This window comes from Hemibagrus wyckioides, linkage group LG29 (assembly GCF_019097595.1).
Source record: "Hemibagrus wyckioides isolate EC202008001 linkage group LG29, SWU_Hwy_1.0, whole genome shotgun sequence".
In the NCBI taxonomy this organism is placed as follows: Eukaryota; Metazoa; Chordata; class Actinopteri; order Siluriformes; family Bagridae; genus Hemibagrus; species Hemibagrus wyckioides.
Genome location: NC_080738.1, coordinates 3,954,837 through 3,973,056, shown reverse-complemented (window position 1 = coordinate 3,973,056; position 18,220 = coordinate 3,954,837). Strand labels below are relative to the sequence as shown.

Genomic DNA, 18,220 nt, shown 5'->3' with positions numbered 1-18,220 from the left:
AATATATTATTCACAACAAAAGCATTGATTGCACACCTCTTTTGCTGATTCCCGTTCAGCATGGGTTCTTTTTCCTCCATTTGTCTTAATAATTACTGTTGCATCTGATGAATCAGAGGATACTAGTCTGATAGAGTTCTCTGACACAGACGAGGATGAAATGTCTGACACAGGTGACATAGTGTGTGATACATGCTCATATAGCACAACTGTAACAGTTTAATATATACATGTACAATGACAAAATAATTTGTCCTTCACAGCATTTGTCACTGATGATCCACTGTTTTCCCATCAAAATCAAGTAATAATATATCTTACCTATTGATTGTTCAGTGGACACCGTAACAGTAAGGTTCCCTGCTTGCAAAAGCTCCTCAAACACATCTGCATCCACTTCTGTTCCTGATTCATCTGTCAAGCGCAGCTCAGACTGTAGTGGAAGACATAGCGTTTCTATGACTGAGAAAATATTAAATTATGACCAGAGAAAACTCTCCCTGGTTTAATGTTTCCATTATTATTACTATTTTGTAGAGCAACACAATTTGTGTGGTACAATATAAATAGATTGAATGGTCAATTTATTCAAACATTCAGAGTTGTTTGAAACGACACTAACCTTTTTGAAGAAATGTGTTGAAGTCTTCGTAGCCCTCCTCAGTTTTGGCCATTTTCACATACTTCTGATTTTCTCCAAATCTCACCTTCACCAACATTTTGCACTAACAAAACAGAGAACCTTTATGAACTGTCAACAATTTTATCTGAAACACAACAGAAAATTTTCATCATCTCATTCTTAACTTTACAGTCTACAGCAGACCACTACACACGTACACACACACACACTCACACACACACACCTCATAATCAGCATGCATGAACAGTTCACCGCTAAATCTTAACAATATAAAATTCATTTTAAACACTTTGACATTTTTAGAAAATGAGTGAAGGTGCAGTTTTCAGTGAGAATTGCATTTCAATAAAACACTCGCTGTACTGTTATCCTCTAACCTGCATTTTTTCCCATTATAAAAGGCTAACACCATTAGCAATGTTGCACTTGTGTGGCTAGCTTAAAACCCTACACTGAAAATATATGGGCTCCTCGATGCATTTATCAAGCGAATTGTGTGCATTAATTGGCAGTTCTGTGCAAAAATTAAAGAGTCCTTCAAAAACAAGTGGTGCTTGAAAACTCTACCGACCTTGTGCTAATATTAGCTAGATTCTTGCTAACTAGTTAGTCAGACTAGTTTAAGTTGGATAAAATTGCAAAGGCTTTTCTTCATTGTAACGTTGTAAACCAACCAACAGATTGTTAACTACATGCACAAATAACTACTACATAGAAAATGTGATTGAACAGACGTATTGTCATTACTTACACGAAAATGCTCATCACAGGAAGAAAAGGGCTTCTCCCGCTTCTTCAGAAATACACGTCACAGATCCCACTGACCAGAACAACTCTGGTCAGTGTTCATTTTGAATTCAGCACTGACCAGAGTTGTTCTGATTTGACACCCTGAATCAACACTAAGACTTTTTAAGGAATAACTCTCTGGTAGTTGAAATAACTAAACAAGCATTGAAATGACGATGTATTTTTAACACACAACACTAACACTGAAAATTTAACACTTTTGAATTTGCTGTGTAGGTTTAAAACCAAGTGGACAGCTTTGACTGATACATATTTGTCTGTGTATGTAAAGAATGTAAATATTGGGTCATTGGGTCTCGTTATGTTTATGTAGTATTTTGAAATAGCCTTTATAGATCATCTTAACTGGGAACACTGACACTGTGGAACATCTTTGTTTAAGTTAACTGCTAACTTATTTTATTTTACTTTATTTTCTTTGAAATAAATTTCAGCTTTTGTAATGTTGTTTTAATTTCAGTTACATTACTGCTTGCTTTTAATTCACCAGAAAGTGTCTAAAAGACTAGGACTATAATCTAGCATTCATGAACTGAAATATTTTAAGTTTAAGAATAGCATTAGTGCACTTTTTTTTGTTGATTTGCACTTCGTTTAACTGTTTTTTGAGTCTTCTAGTGACTGTCAGTCAAATTTGTTTTTTATTTATTATCACAATTTATTTACTACTTTTGCTTAATGCTTATTTATTTATGTATTTGTTCAGTATGTATGTTATGTTAGAGTAAATTTTTTAAAAATCTGTATTTTATGGATTTTTTTGTGGTGGTGGTGGTGGTGTGTGTGTGTGTTCCCCTAATGAGGGTATAATAGTAAAAAAATAAAATAAATAAATAAATAAATAATTAAAATAAAATAAAGGTTTGACTAACAGGGTAGGATGATAAACTTATTGCAGCATTCCACTGTATTGCATAGATGTGTATAACATTTGAGTACTGAACAAGCCAAATACGAGTCTTCCTGATCACACACACACACACACACACACTCGCTCGCTCGCTCACACACACACACTCACTCACTCACTCACACACACACACACACACTCACTCACTCACACACACACACACACACACACACTCACTCACTCACACACACACACACACTCGCTCGCTCGCTCACACACACACACACACTCACTCACTCACTCACACACACACTCACTCACTCACTCACTCACACACACACACACACTCACTCACTCACACACACACAAACACACTCGCTCGCTCACACACACACACACTCACTCACACACTCACTCACTCACACTCACTCACACACACACACACACACACACACACCACGTGACTAAAATACTTTACAGCCCTTGAGAACTACTGTAATAAAAAAAACCTGTCAGTAAACACAACAATCTTATTATCAGATAAAAGTCTAACTTTTAATTTTTAATGTAAACACAGTTGATAAAAGTCGGCTAACAAATGTATGTTGTGTCACAAAGGAGGCCCACTGTCTCTGATTCTGAAAACCCCTGACATATAGGACCCTTTGGAGTATTATTCCATACCCAGTGTAAATGACCCCTTATTATGGTTTAATTTTACTTCATAATCTGTCATTTATTTATTTTATATTGTTATTTTGGTGTTTGCTTTAATATATTAATCGTCTTGTTGCCTTTATTGTGAAGTCCATGCCTTTATCTTAAAGGATGTAGCGCTAGAAAAAAAGGGAGAGGGTTTAGTGTGGTAAAAGAGTGGAGGAATGAAAACCTAGTAATGTCGCGCCTGCAGAGTGAAAGATTCGATCTAGCTTTGTTTGTTCAGTACCTGACTGAAGGAGGCACAAGGTTGGTGTGAGGTTTTATTTGTTTCCGGATTTCATCGTCGTGTTGTTTTTACAGTTCATTTTGATGCTATAAAATAGACGGCCCGCTAAATAGCCACCCGTCCATATAACGCGCTAGATATAATATGTTTTGTTTATATTAACGGCAGAATTCATAAAGGTGATGATTTAATATTCCATCTTGGTTAAAAAGAATTGTTGAGCACTCGTCAGAGATTGTCATTGAGTTAAATATATTATTTGATATTAGTCAATGTTTCATGTGTGGAAGTGGCTCATTTTATGGAACTCATGTAAAGTTGTATACGTAAGATTATTATAAGAGAATGGTACATTTGTTTTTTTGTTTTCTCTGTTTTTGTTATTATAGCTCTAACGGTGTGTTCACTGTATATTAAAAAGGGAGCTTTCATTCTTTAGAAGATAAACATTAAAGAGAACTGTGAACCATCAGTTCAAGAGACCATTATTCAGTCGGGATGCTACACCCAATATGTACAAAAGCCTTAAATTAAATAAGCCTAAAGATAGATCTAAATGAAATATAAACTGTTAAAGCACTAAGACATTACAGTCTGAACATCATGACTTTCTATTATTCCACTAATGCAGTATTTAAGTTAAAATACAGACAGGACTTAGGTGAACAATGGACCAGAACAGACTCCATCATTCAGCTGTTCTGTCTGTTGATAAAGGAATTCTCAGCACTAGAAATACTAGTATGGTAACTGACCGTTTTACTCAAGTCCAGTCTCGGAGATACTCTCTGATGATTCCACCCTCAAAGAAATAGGATAGAAAAGTCACCAAGAGCATGAAGTAGACAAGATACAAGCAGCAGGAGAGATGAGAGAAGAGAAGAGAAGAGAAGAGAAGAGAAGAGAAGAGAAGAGAAGAGAAGAGAAGAGAAGAGAAGAGAAGAGAAGAGAAGAGAAGAGAAGAGAGGCAAAAAAGAAAGAAAGAATAATACATACAGTAGTGGCAGCATAAATGAGGAATATGTATAATATAGATTATTGTAAAATAATAATAATAATAATAATAATAATAATAATAAAGGATCTATAATATTGCATGGCATACCTTTGTGAGAGAAAATGTAATGAATTTAATGAACTCTGATTTCAGTAGCAGGACGCTGAAATGATGGGAGGAGTCAGAAAAAAGATTGAATGAAATTTTATGAAGTTGCATAGTATTTGTGTTAATTTGTGTTTATTATTAAACAATATTACATAAAAATGCCCTTACAAAACGTGTTATTCTTGCTTACCCCCTGTCCCTAATTGCCCCCTGATGTTTTGGCCCCTGATGTTTTCAAATCCTAGAAACGCCCCTGGAACTACGTAACTGATTGTAGTTCAGATGAATTAAATTAAATAATGAATCTTTTAATTGTACACACACTTGATTTGGCTGGAGATCTGTATGTGTTTACATCTAAATCATTTAAATTAGCTTCAGCTGGGAATGTTTAGATTTTTAACATGTCTCTGTCATTAATGCATGTTTACCTCAAATCACATCCATTTATTGTTTATACTGAGTTCCTTGATCAAAAACTCCCTAATGGTCATGAAAATAAAACCTAAAAATAACCATTAGAGAACGTTCCTAGAAGGTTATTATTTGGTTTTGAAAAAATAATCAAAGGGGAATCCTATGCTAATGTTAGGAGAAGGTTCTGTGTTTGCTGGCTCTCCTGTTTGGGGAATAAGTTGCTCCCCATTTCAACAAGCAGGGAATTATCAGCCCTAGGAGAAGTAGTGTTACTAATAGAACAATGTAGAGAGTGTCTAAAATCTTTTCCCACTACACTCTTACAGACTGACATAAATACACCTATTTTTAATGATTTATTTTCAGCAGTCAATCCATCATTGATAAACAAACCAGAACCACAGAGAGAGAGAGAGAGAGAGAGAGAGAGAGAGTGTGTGTGTGTGTGTGTGTGTGTGTGTGCATATGTGCGTGTGCGCGGCTGCGTCACTGCCCCTCCCCCCTCTGCAGAATAAACCCTTAGATGAAAGTGAAACTCAGCTGCTCCATTTTGTTCCGAGATGAAAATAAAATATTCCAGGAGTAAAAGCTAAAGCTCTGATATATAAACGCTCTAAATGAAGACGTTTAGAGTTAATATAAGGAGTTTTGTTGGTTTGTACTGAAGTTTTTAATGTACACAGGTTGTTTTATGACTTGATATCGTGTGTATAGTGTTTGATTTAACACACCGATGTTGGAGTGAAGTAAACGTGTGTCCTGCTGTAATCTGGAGAAGGAGACATGACCTCCAGCATGAGTGTGTCTGGAAAACAGTACTTAAAGAAAGACGAGAGGTCAGTAACTTTTACATTCACCAGCAATAAATACACACCGTCTCATGGGAACAGATCTGTATCTCTAAACACTCACTAGTTAACACAGGAACTAAACTTTGGTTTAAGGTGTTTAATAGCAGTGAATAGATCACTGATCTGATCTAAGAACAGTTTAGAGAAATCATTCAGTGAGAGAAGAGTAAAAAGGACTGTGTAATGTGGAGCAGAAGAGCAGCATAGCTTTGAGTCAGTGAACTCGACAGGCTTTAAGACCCAGCGGAGTCAGTTCTCTGTGATTGGGACTCCTGACCTCAGTGTAATTCCTGAGGTATGAGGCGTGTCTCCTGTTTGAAGAAGTGTGCAGACTGGAGCTGAATTAAAAAGATGGAATTATTGGTGTTTAATGATCAACACAGTGTTTAACAGTCCTGAGACAGCAGAGGATTAATTATTGCTGATATTTCTGTTGGAATTCTAGAATGATGGAGGGAAAGAGATCAGACTCACCAGAACCCAGCTGTGTTTCCATGAAGAGTGACCAGTCAATGGAACATCCAGTTCGCTTCAGAGACAGAGACAGTTCTACTGATGTGAGGTCAGTATAGTGAGGTGATTTACAGCAGTGTTCCACCTGATCAAACTCACTGGTCTCATTATGAAGCCCTTCATGAGCTTTATCAGGTGTTGAAGCAGTAAAACACTAAACTGTGCAGTGCTGCAGCTCTCGGTCCGGCAGTGAGGACAACTGCTTTAAGAGGTCAGTTCAGCCTGCAGTCCCTGATCTGGAGGGTCTGTGGTGCTACAGAAGAACATTTACACATGGGATATTAATGACAATATAAATCATTTTATTCATTAATTCAATCATTTGTTTCTAAACATGTTAGTGTTAGTGATGAAATCCTGAAATCAGTGTATTGTGTTAAGAGGATAGTGTTAAATATCTGTCTCTGTATTTATTACTGTGATTTCTGCAGCTATGAATACATATAGTCCATATTACATGATGTGTTTTATTTGTTCACAGACCACAAAAGAAGAAATCAAACATCAGCAGAAATCAGCTGGACTCCATATTCAAGGTGTGTGTGTGTGTGTGTTTTATAGTGTGTAATGTGTGTGTTGTCATACCTTGTGATTTCTTGATGTCCAGTAGAATTATGGGTAATCACTTGTATGAATAATTAGAATTTCAGTTGTAACTAAAGGCAAGAGGAAGAGACTTTTATTATTTTCATAATCAGAATCATTAACAAAGCACCATTCACTGTGTAAGATTCTAATATTTAGATCTGTTCCTGTGTGTTTCTGACCAGGAGCTGGAACACAAAGTCATCACTCTGATAAAGAATGAGCTGAAGTGGTTTAGGAAGCTCCTGAGTCCAGATTACCCAGCATGCACTGAGAGGGAGGTGGAGGATGAGGAGGATCTGCACAGTGTCAGAGAGGGAGCTCTGAAGATCACACTGCACTTCCTGAAGAACATGAAGCACACAGATCTCGCTAACACACTGCAGAACAGTAAGAGCTCTGAGCCATGGCTTTATTCCATCAGGTTCACTTTAGAGAGAGGAAATAGTTTTAGATATGAAGACTTTTAGTTTTAACTTTGATTTTAGTATCATGTACATCTGCTGCTTTTCTGTTCTGTTCATGGTCCAGCTTGTGGTCACTCTGTACAATGGTCCTGTTCCTTCAATAATATTTAGTACATGAATCAGGAATGAACAGCAGCATTTGAAAGAATTTTACATTTTATTTAGTGCTCAGTGATTCTGCATTAAAACATGTTATTACTGTTTATTAGAACTCGCCTCTGTGTATCAGACAAAGCTGAAATCCAACCTGAGAGACAAGTTTAAAAGAATTAATGAAGGAATCTCACAGCATGGAAGATCAGCACTTCTGAATGAGATCTACACAGAGCTCTACATCACAGAGGGTTGGAGTGGAGACGTCAATAATGAACATGAGGTGAGACAGATTGAGACAGTGTCCAGGAGACAAGCAACACAGGAGACACCCATCAACTGTAATGACCTCTTTAAGGACAAGTCCATCAGAACTGTGCTGACTAAAGGAGTTGCTGGAATTGGAAAAACAGTCTCTGTGCAGAAGTTCATTCTGGACTGGACTGAAGGAAAATCAAATCAGGACATCACCTTCATGTTTCCACTTCCCTTTAGAGAGCTGAATCTGATGAAGGAGAAAAATCTCAGTCTGATGAATCTTCTTCATCACTTTTCCCCAGAAATAAGAGAACTAGAATCAATAGACTGTGACTCCTACAAAGTGGTGTTGATCTTTGATGGTCTGGATGAGTGTCGACTTCCTCTAAATTTCCAGAAGAATGAGAGATTGTGTGATGTGACAGAGTCAGCCTCAGTGGATGTTCTGCTGACGAACCTCATCAAGAGGAATCTGCTTCCCTCTGCTCTCCTCTGGATAACCTCTCGACCAGGAGCAGCCAATCAGATCCCTCCTGAGTGTGTAGACCAGGTAACAGAGGTACGAGGGTTTAATGATCCTCAGAAAGAGGAGTACTTCAGGAAGAGGATCAGTGATCAGAGCCTGGCCAATAAAATCATCAGACACATGAAGTCTTCAAGAAGCCTCTACATCATGTGCCACATCCCAGTCTTCTGCTGGATCTCAGCCACTGTTCTAGAGAGAATGTTGGGTGAAGCAGAGAGTGGAGAGATCCCCAAGACTCTGACTCAAATGTTCACACACTTCCTGATCTTTCAGATCAAACACAAGGATGAAAAGTACCATCAGAAACATGACCCTGATCCTCAGCAGACCAGAGAGAGTATCCTGGCACTGGGAAAACTGGCTTTCCAGCAGCTGGAGAAAGGAAACCTGATCTTCTATGAGGAAGACCTGAGAGAGTGTGGCATTGATGTCAGAGAAGTGTCAGTGTACTCAGGAGTGTGTACCCAGATCTTCAGAGAGGAGTTTGGGCTTCACCTGGGGAAGGTGTTCAGCTTTGTACATCTGAGTGTTCAGGAGTTTCTGGCTGCTTTATACGTGTTTTTCTGCTTTAAATTTAGAAAGACAAATGTGCTTGTGGAGCAAAGCACTGGACTTTTTAATTTCTTCAGAAATCCAAACATGTCTGATCTCCTCAGGAGTGCAGTGGACAAGGCCTTACAGAGTGAGAATGGACACCTGGACCTGTTCCTCCGCTTCCTTCTGGGTCTCTCACTGGAGTCCAATCAGACTCTCTTACGAGACTTAATGCCACAGACAGGAAGTAGTTCTCACAGCAAACAGGAAACAGTGGAGTACATCAAGGAGAAGATCAGGGAGAATCCATCTCCAGAGAAATCCATCAATCTGTTCCACTGTCTGAACGAACTGAATGATCATTCTCTAGTGCAGGAAGTACAGACTTACCTGAACACAGGAGATTACAGGTGTCTCAGTGGATCCAGTCTCTCTCCTGCTCAGTGGTCAGCTCTGGTGTTTGTGTTACTGACCTCAGAACAGGAGCTGGATGAGTTTAATTTGAGGAAATATGATCGATCAGATGTATGTCTTCTGAGACTGCTGCCAGTGGTCAAAGCCTCCAGAAAAGCTTTGTGAGTATTTTTATTTATAAATGTATTACTGCATGGTTTGTTATTTTAATGTAACACTGAACTGCACTGTTTGGATTAATGCTTGTTAATAGTTCCTCTAATCCTCTTTAAACAAACCTCTGGTACTTTTACAGAAGATTGTTTCACTTTTTACACTAACACGTCATGTCTGCACTGAGGGCTGGGCCATATGGACAAAATCTTATGGATCAGGATATGAATCATTTTATATCTTTTATAGATGAATCATGATATATTATGTTTTCTCTGAAATTTATATAAAAATCTGTACTTAATAACTGCATGCATTTAAGAACTGAACACATTTCTGAAGTAAACAGCAGTGAAAGACACTTTTTCTTTTCTCTGTTTATTCTGAAAGTGACATTGAACAGAACTCTCACAAATGAGAAGAAGAAAAACATCAAGCTGTCAAAATGGGATCAATATGAATAGAAAATATAAAAAGTAAATATTAAACACTCTGTTCACCTTCAAGTACCTGTTTAGGTTCAAGTTCCTCATCTTTTGCTCTGTGACACAGTGTTGTGGAGAGATTCACTCTGTCATGCTTTTATTTCTTCCAATTTTTCACATTTTCTTCCTAATTTAATCACGACTGATTCCCACCATCTAACTGGGAACAAAATACTGAACTGGACCATACTGGAAAGAGTCGAGTTGGATTTTCTTTAAATAGTATAAACTAGTAACAGGGCCATTTGGAACAAATAGTGCATTTTTATTACATTTCCTTTATTATACTCTTTATTTAATAGAATCATTGTTTATTTAAGAAAGAGATTCTTACTTTTTTGCACATCTATATTTTCCAAAGTCCATTCTAATAAATAAAACACTATAAATCTATATTGCTAATAAAATGATTTTCTTGAGTGTAATTTTGAAAGAATAAAATTGCCCAGCCCTTACCACCTTCTGAGACAAGACGAAAAAACCAACTCTATCTTTTCACACTGTTCCTGTAAATTAACACACTTGCTGTAACTGACCAGTTCCATATGTATGACCACACACAGGCTCCCATGACTGGCTTTACCTTGTTTAATTACCTGGTTTAGTTTGAATAAATCAACCTTTTTCTTTAGTTTGGATCTGTTTGGACGTATGTGAAGACTCCACCTGTACTCGGGTCCACACCAAACACCTGAACCAGTGTGTGTGTAAAATCAGAGGTCTCCAGGTGACAGATTTGTACCTGTACGAGCACAGAGAACAACACACACCAACTGTTTTACCGTCTCTGTGAAATCCAGCTTATGACTCAGTGTAAAGTACGACTAGTATTGGCATGTTATTAACTGCTAGTGTACAGCTCTATAATTCTTTATTTTCTGTAATAAAATGCACTGGATCTGCAGTGTTGGGTGTAGAAACTTGAACACAGATCAGAGTGTAGTGTTTGTAGGCTGCTCGCTCTCACCTGTGTGTGTTATGTACATGACCTAATGGTCTTCTAATAAATTGTAGCTGAGAGATTGTGGAGTTCAGAAAGACGTCCCTGCTCCTGTAAATGTCCTGATGTGGTGTCCTGTCCTCTGATTTCTGTGTGAGAGAAACACACTCACATTTCTGTTACAGCTTCAACTTTAGCTGGATTATGGCTGTGTGTGTGTTTGAGATCAGTGTTCTGATATTTCATCATTTCTCTTCCAGTCTGTGTCGGTGTAATCTGACAGAGGAAAGCTGTAGAGCTCTGTCCTCAGTTCTCAGCTCAAACTCCTCCAGTCTGAGAGAACTGAACCTGAGTAACAATAAACTGCAGGATTCAGGAGTGAAGCTGCTCTCTGCTGGACTGAAGAATGCACACTGTACACTGGAGATACTGAGGTACACACACACACACACACATACACACACACACACACACACAGGTGATATAATATTTACACACACACACTTAAAGTAGATGGTCAGCTTCATTAGTGGTGTATAAAGTGCTGGACTGGGTTCATGCTGCGTTTCCTCTGAATACCAAACACAGTAAACAGAAAAGCTGTAACTCTTTAGTTTAAATTAAAAAACACTAAACTTACAGTTCTGTCATCTGTCCTTTTCTATGATTTGTACTTTCATTATACAATGTGTGCTCAATCTATACACTATTAGTTTCTCCTCCAAACACATTTTAGGGAAAAATGATGGTAGAGTAAATAATCCACCTCGGTCACGTTCATTACACTCGCGACTGCGTCTGGAACACGACTGCTGATGACCGGACACATCATTGAAACGGGATAAAAGATTATAGCCCTAATTAAGCTCTAATGTAGGGGGCGTGTCACTCTGTGTAATCAGCACTGGACTCGTTACTCTTCACTCTTCATACCATTCTGTGTGTTTTTCTTCCCACCGCTGGTTGTGATGTTGCACTCGGTTACTAAAGTGTCCAAAACAGGGGGAGTCACATGACAGACTGAACATGATGGCTGCTTAGACCATTTGCTTGTTAGACACGGTAACAACAAGCATCAACTCAGTAAACTCAAACATCAACAAGCTCGAGTTGGTGTGAAGAGCAGTTCCAGTGTTCTTAGCAGACATAAAAAACCCTACAGTCAGTGGAGCTTCAGCTAGCAGATTAGGAAGATAGGAACAGGAGATGTAAGGAGGATTTCCTGAACTTGACAGCCACTTGTCACGTGCCATAATCTGCCTAGCTGGTCATGGCTGGCTCTGCTAACAATGCTAACAATTCTGGTGTGGTGCTGCAGTCTTTTTCTAAGCTTGGTTTGTATTGGACTTGTTTAAGCTAGCCTTGCTAATGCTGCTACAAAAGCATTTCACTTTCATACTTCATAATGCAGTGAATTAACTTGTCTTTTTTTTTCTTTTCCACTGGACTACACAAAACGAGAGCCACAAGTTTCATACGTAATATTAGCCACATAATGACCATGTATCATGTATCATATATACACTATATTGCCAAAAGTATTCGCTCACCTGCCTTGACTCGCATATGAACTTAAGTGACATCCCATTCCTAATCCATAGGGTTCAATATGACGTCGGTCCACCCTTTGCAGCTATAGCAGCTTCAACTCTTCTGGGAAGGCTGTCCACAAGGTTTAGGAGTGTGTTTATGGGAATTTTTGACCATTCTTCCAGAAGCGCATTTGTGAGGTCACACACTGATGTTGGGCGAGAAGGCCTGGCTCTCAGTCTCCGCTCTAATTCATCCCAAAGGTGTTCTATCGGGTTGAGGTCAGGACTCTGTGCAGGCCAGTCAAGTTCATCCACACCAGACTCTGTCATTCATGTCTTTATGGACCTTGCTTTGTGCACTGGTGCACAGTCATGTTGGAAGAGGAAGGGGCCAGCTCCAAACTGTTCCCACAAAGTTGGGAGCATGGAATTGTCCAAAATGTCTTGGTATGCTGAAGCATTCAGAGTTCCTTTCACTGGAACTAAGGGGCCAAGCCCAGCTCCTGAAAAACAACCCCACACCATAATCCCCCCTCCACCAAACTTTACACTTGGCACAATGCAGTCAGACAAGTACCGTTCTCCTGGCAACCGCCAAACCCAGACTCGTCCATCAGATTGCCAGATGGAGAAGCGCGATTCGTCACTCCAGAGAACGCGTCTCCACTGCTCTAGAGTCCAGTGGCGGCGTGCTTTACACCACTGCATCCGACGCTTTGCATTGCACTTGGTGATGTATGGCTTGGATGCAGCTGCTCGGCCATGGAAACCCATTCCATGAAGCTCTCTGCGCACTGTTCTTCAGCTAATCTGAAGGCCACATGAAGTTTGGAGGTCTGTAGCGATTGACTCTGCAGAAAGTTGGCGACCTCTTCGCACTATGCGCCTCAGCATCCGCTGACCCCGCTCCGTCAGTTTACGTGGCCTACCACTTCGTGGCTGAGTTGCTGTCGTTCCCAAACACTTCCACGTTCTTATAATACAGCTGACAGTTGACTGTGGAATATTTAGGAGCGAGGAAATTTCACGACTGGATTTGTTGCACAGGTGGCATCCTATCACAGTTCCACGCTGGAATTCACTGAGCTCCTGAGAGCGACCCATTCTTTCACAAATGTTTGTAAAAACAATCTGCATGCCTAGGTGCTTGATTTTATACACCTGTGGCCATGGAAGTGATTGGAACACCTGATTCTGATTATTTGGATGGGTGAGTGAATACTTTTGGCAATATATATATATATATATTTATATATAAAAATATATATATATATATAGGTTAATCTAGCCGCACATATATTGCTGTGGCGCAGCTTTTAGATACTTAGCAGTAATAGCACTGAAAGAGTACAGCAAGCTTAAATGTGTGTGTGTGTGTGTGTGTGTGTGTAGATATTTAGATATAGATATATAAACAGCAGGTAAAATAAGTATTGAACACGTCACCATTTATCTCAGTAAATATATTTGTAATGGTGTTATTGACAAGAACTTTTCACCAGATGTTGGTAACAACCCATGCAATCCACACATACAAAGAAATCCAACCATAGATGTCCATAAATGAAGTTCTGTGTAATAATGTGAAATGACACAGGGAACAGGTATTGAACACATGAAGAAAGGGACGTGCAAAAAGTCATGGAAAGCCAAGACACCAGCTGTAAAGCAGTCCTGCCCACTGGTCAGTGCAAATTAATATCAGATGGTTCAGTCCTGACTGATGGCCTATAAAAAGGAGTCTCATTACCAAGGTGTCACACAAGAAACATCTCATGATGGGTAAAAGCAAAGAGCTCTCTCAAGACCTTCACAACCTTATTGTTGCAAAACATACTGATGGCACTGGTCACAGAAGGATTTCAAAACTTCTGAATGTTCCAGTGAACACTGTTGGGGTCATAATCCGGAAGTGGAAAGAACATCATTTCACCATAAACCGGCCACGCCCAGGTGTTCCTCTTGGATTTCTGACAGAGGAGTGAAAAGAATGATCAGAAGAGTTGTCCAAGAGCCAAGGACCACCTGTGGAGAGCTTCAGAAAGACCTGGAACTAGCCGATTCAATTGTTCCAAAGAAAACAATAAGTAATGCACTAAACCTCCATGGCCTGTGTGTACACTCACCACACAAGACTCCACTGCTGAAGAAAAAGCATGTTGAAGCTCGTTTAGAGTTTGGTGCATAACATTTGGACAAGCCTGTGAAATACTCCGAGAATATAGTCTGGTCAGATAAGACCAAAATTGAACTCTTTGGATGCCTTTGAAGAGCAACTCCTTCAAAATTCCACAGTAAAATGAATTGATCTTTATTGGGACTATAGAATATGCCATTATGAAGTGATCTGAGTTGGATTGATCAACTAACAATCTGAAATGTCTATTTTAAAAAGGATTTTAAAAATTCCAGTGAAATGAATTTAGCTTAGTACATTTTAGTCTCTTTAAACCTTTATGTTCCCCATTTTAAAATGTAAATTATAGGGATGCCAAAATAATATAATATTGAAGTGTTCAGTACGACCTCCACGGTTCAATACTCGTATGTGAACCATGTTTTTTTCGGTTATTCGTTGAAATAATTCCCATGTGGTTTATTACTCTCTGAACAGCCTGTTTGTGTTTGCCTGTACTGTATGTCTAGGCGCTGAGACAGACACGCCTCCCTGCGAGTAAATATCCAATCAGTGAGTGCTAAAGTTAGGGGCGGTAACCATGCTTGTGATGCTGGTGTCAGATTTCACTCTAACCCTGGAGAGCGGTGAAGTGAGACAGAAATACGAGGAAGCAGCTCCGTCTTTCAGATCTGTGGTGTGGGGACATTTCGGATTTATTGTGGACTATGATGCAGATGAAACAAAAACATGACTGTGTTTAAGCAGTGTTCCACACGAGTTACCTACTGACATGGAAATACTTCCAACATGACCACACATCTGCAGCTCCATCACCCAGAGATATCACTGTGTGGAAGCAGGATGGCAGAGCAGGTAACACAGGAACCCAAAAAACAACAGTCCCCTATCTGATTCCTTCCAGCATTCATACACAACTGGTTCTGAGAGACACAAAAAAACCCCAAATGCAGTAGGGGTGTTCATTGCTAAAGATTAGCAGCTGTTTTTGGTGATTGGTGATGTGGGCTTTCGGCACTGTATAAAAGTGCTCGTCCTTTTTTTTAAGCACTGAGGTAATTCCCAAACTCCACGAAAAGACGCACAAAGAAATTAGAAAAGGAATCGGCTAAAGCACAAAGTCTTGCTCTGATAACAGATAGTTGGACCTCGCGGGTAACAGAGAGTTATCTCACCGTGACTGGTCATTACATAGCAGATTGGGAAATAAAGAGCGCTGTACTCCAAACATGTCCCCTGTATGAAAGTCATACAAGTGCTAATTTATATCTCACTATTTTCAGTACACTATGAATGTGTACAAGAAGAATCCACACTGTACACTGGAGAAACTGAGGTACACACACACACACACACACACAGGTCATATATTTACATACAAACACACACACAAAGTATGTTAATGTCTGACAAATAATATTAATAATATCTTAAATTACATAGTACCTTTCCTACTTATGATGAAAAAATATATAATAATTTTTAAGACATAAAAGCAGTTTTAAGCTTAAAATCCAGAGCTCTAATTGAAGCTAAAGTAAATAAGTGTGTTCAAGCTGCTTTTTAAATGTATTTAGTGAAGGTTCCTGATGGATATACACTGGGAGTGAGTTCCACATCCTGGGAGCAGGGACACTAAAAGCACTTTCACCGAGCTTCTTCTTATTAAAATTCACATGAAGAAAGTCAGCATTTGTTCATGGTACAAAAATATTTAAGGTGTGATCCATCAGGAATTCTGCTAAATACACAGGTGCAATGCCATTAAGTACCTCTAACAGTGTGCTCTAAATCTTCTGTCTGCTGAGGCGTTTACACCATGTGGGCTTACAGCTATACACAGACAGACCGCTCCATCCTCCTTTAATACACACACATTACTTTAGTCTTAACTGAATTACTCGTCTTATCTCTCATACTTTATGCATTTCTGCTGGTTTGTATTTTAAATTGTGTTTTTCTGTCCTAGCTCTGTGTTGGTGTTCTGTGTTTGTAATTATATGTTGTATGTTTATGTAGCACCAGGTCCTGGAGAAACCTGGTTTCATTTCACTATGTACTGCGTCAGATATATGTGGCTGAAATTATGACAAAAGCTTCTTGACTTGAGAAAAATATTCCAGAAAATGTTTGTAACAGAAAGTAAATGTGTCCACAGATCTACAGACTGAACACACTGTAATGAAGCAGTAAAGGACAGTGTGGAAATATGGAAATGTTCTCCAGCAGAACTTTCCCCAGAGCTGCTGAACACACTGTATGAAAATCTCTCTGCTAGAAATAAAGAGACGTGTTTGTTCAGAGTGGCCTCTCTGTTATTATCTTCTTTTAGAAAGTTAAATACATCATCTCATATGAGCTGAGACACATGGATCTGTCCAAGAGCAGTCCAAGTTTATACACAGACTCTTCATTTTATATTTTATCCTGTCATTAGATTCTTGTGTTCAGGTAAACACTTTATTTCCCAACTGATGGAAACACATCATTCACTATCAGAGAAATAAATCAAATACTTCATCATTTCTCTTCCAGTCTGTGTTGGTGTAATCTGACAGAGGAAAGCTGTAGAGCTCTGTCCTCAGTTCTCAGATCAAACTCCTCCAGTCTGAGAGAACTGAACCTGAGTAACAATAAACTGAAGGATTCAGGAGTGAAGCTGCTCTCTGCTGGACTGAAGAATCCACACTGTACACTGGAGATACTGAGGTACACACACACACACATACACACACACACACACACACACACACATACACACACATACACACACACATACACACACACACACACACACACATATATACTGTACATACACACACACATACACACACACACACACACACACACACACATATATACTGTACATACACACACACACACACACACATCAGGGGTTTAATAAACACAGCAACCTCCAGTTCTCATCTGTTGTAAGTGTAATTGTAGAGATCTGATATATTGTCATTGTTGTGTGTGTGAGATGGAGAGTAAATGTAGTGTATATAAAGATTTTGTGTAGTTCATGTTTTCAATGCTAAAACTGAGTGTGTTAAGTGTGAGAAGGTTTTTTTTCTTGCAGGATGTGGAACTGCAGTATTACAGATGAAGGTTGTGCTGCTCTGGATTCAGCTCTGAGGTCAAACTCCTCATCACACCTGAGAGAACTGAATCTGGACGATAATAATCCAGGAGAATCAGGAGTGAAGCTGCTCTCTGATCTACTGAAGGATCCACACTGTAAACTGGAGACACTACAGTGAGTTACTGACTTCCTGTCTCTTTACTCTACTGTATTGTAAGACATTGAGTAATATTCAGTGTGTTCTGTAAAATATTTTCAGTTTGTATGTGTGTGTGTGTGTGTGTGTTTGTGTATGTACAGTATATGTGTGTGTGTGTATGTGTGTGTGTATGTGTGTGTATGTACAGTATATGTGTGTGTGTGTATGTGTGTGTGTGTGTGTGTGTGTGTGTGTGTACTGCCCTGTAGATGTGGTTTTAACAGTGGGAGGTTGAATGAGTGATGATCTGCTTCCTGATATTTTTAAATGAAAATAATTTGAGGAAATAGTAATGAGTTTTGTTATATCTGCAGTTTTATTACATAATTTCCCTCTAAATGTCTAGTTTTCTGTCTGTCCCCCTCTGAGTGGACACACTACAGGGTGGTTCTGAAGTCTTCTCCAATGACCTATTATTACCAAATACTTACAAAACTTCACTAATCCATAAAAATAAAATAAAGAAATTTCCTCAGGCTTGGATGAGAAGAAACAACCGGCTTTATTTTTATCAAGACGATCTTTAACAAAAATAACAGTAAAATGTCTCTCAAGTACACAGCGTCAGCCCCGACGTGGTCAAGTGCACCCCCCCACCCCCGTACAAAATCCCCTCTATTTATACTGACATCCTTACCCCTCCTATTAGTCTCATGATTGTTTTTACTCGTTAGGAA

At 39.0% G+C, this 18,220-nt stretch overlaps 2 protein-coding genes across 6 annotated transcripts in view; one reads left to right on the top strand and one right to left on the bottom strand.

Moving 5' to 3' along the window:
• Nucleotides 1-18,220, bottom strand: part of LOC131348988 (NACHT, LRR and PYD domains-containing protein 3-like) — a 412,464-nt gene that overhangs the window by 184,210 nt on the left and 210,034 nt on the right. The gene's annotated exons all lie outside the window — the stretch shown is intronic.
• LOC131348989 (NACHT, LRR and PYD domains-containing protein 3-like) overlaps nt 1-18,220 on the top strand; it is a 72,566-nt gene that overhangs the window by 47,787 nt on the left and 6,559 nt on the right. For 2 of the 4 annotated variants that reach the window (XM_058384251.1, XM_058384250.1), the window contains 2 exons: nt 16,795-16,968; nt 17,342-17,518. In XM_058384251.1, the coding sequence (XP_058240234.1) occupies nt 16,795-16,968; nt 17,342-17,518 (351 nt within the window). Of the gene's footprint in view, nt 1-3,121; nt 3,270-5,297; nt 5,608-6,067; nt 6,185-6,616; nt 6,672-6,905; nt 7,111-7,396; nt 9,174-10,850; nt 11,025-16,794; nt 16,969-17,341; nt 17,519-18,220 lie in introns of those variants that run through there. The other 2 variants (XM_058384253.1, XM_058384252.1) reach the window with 2 other exon arrangements.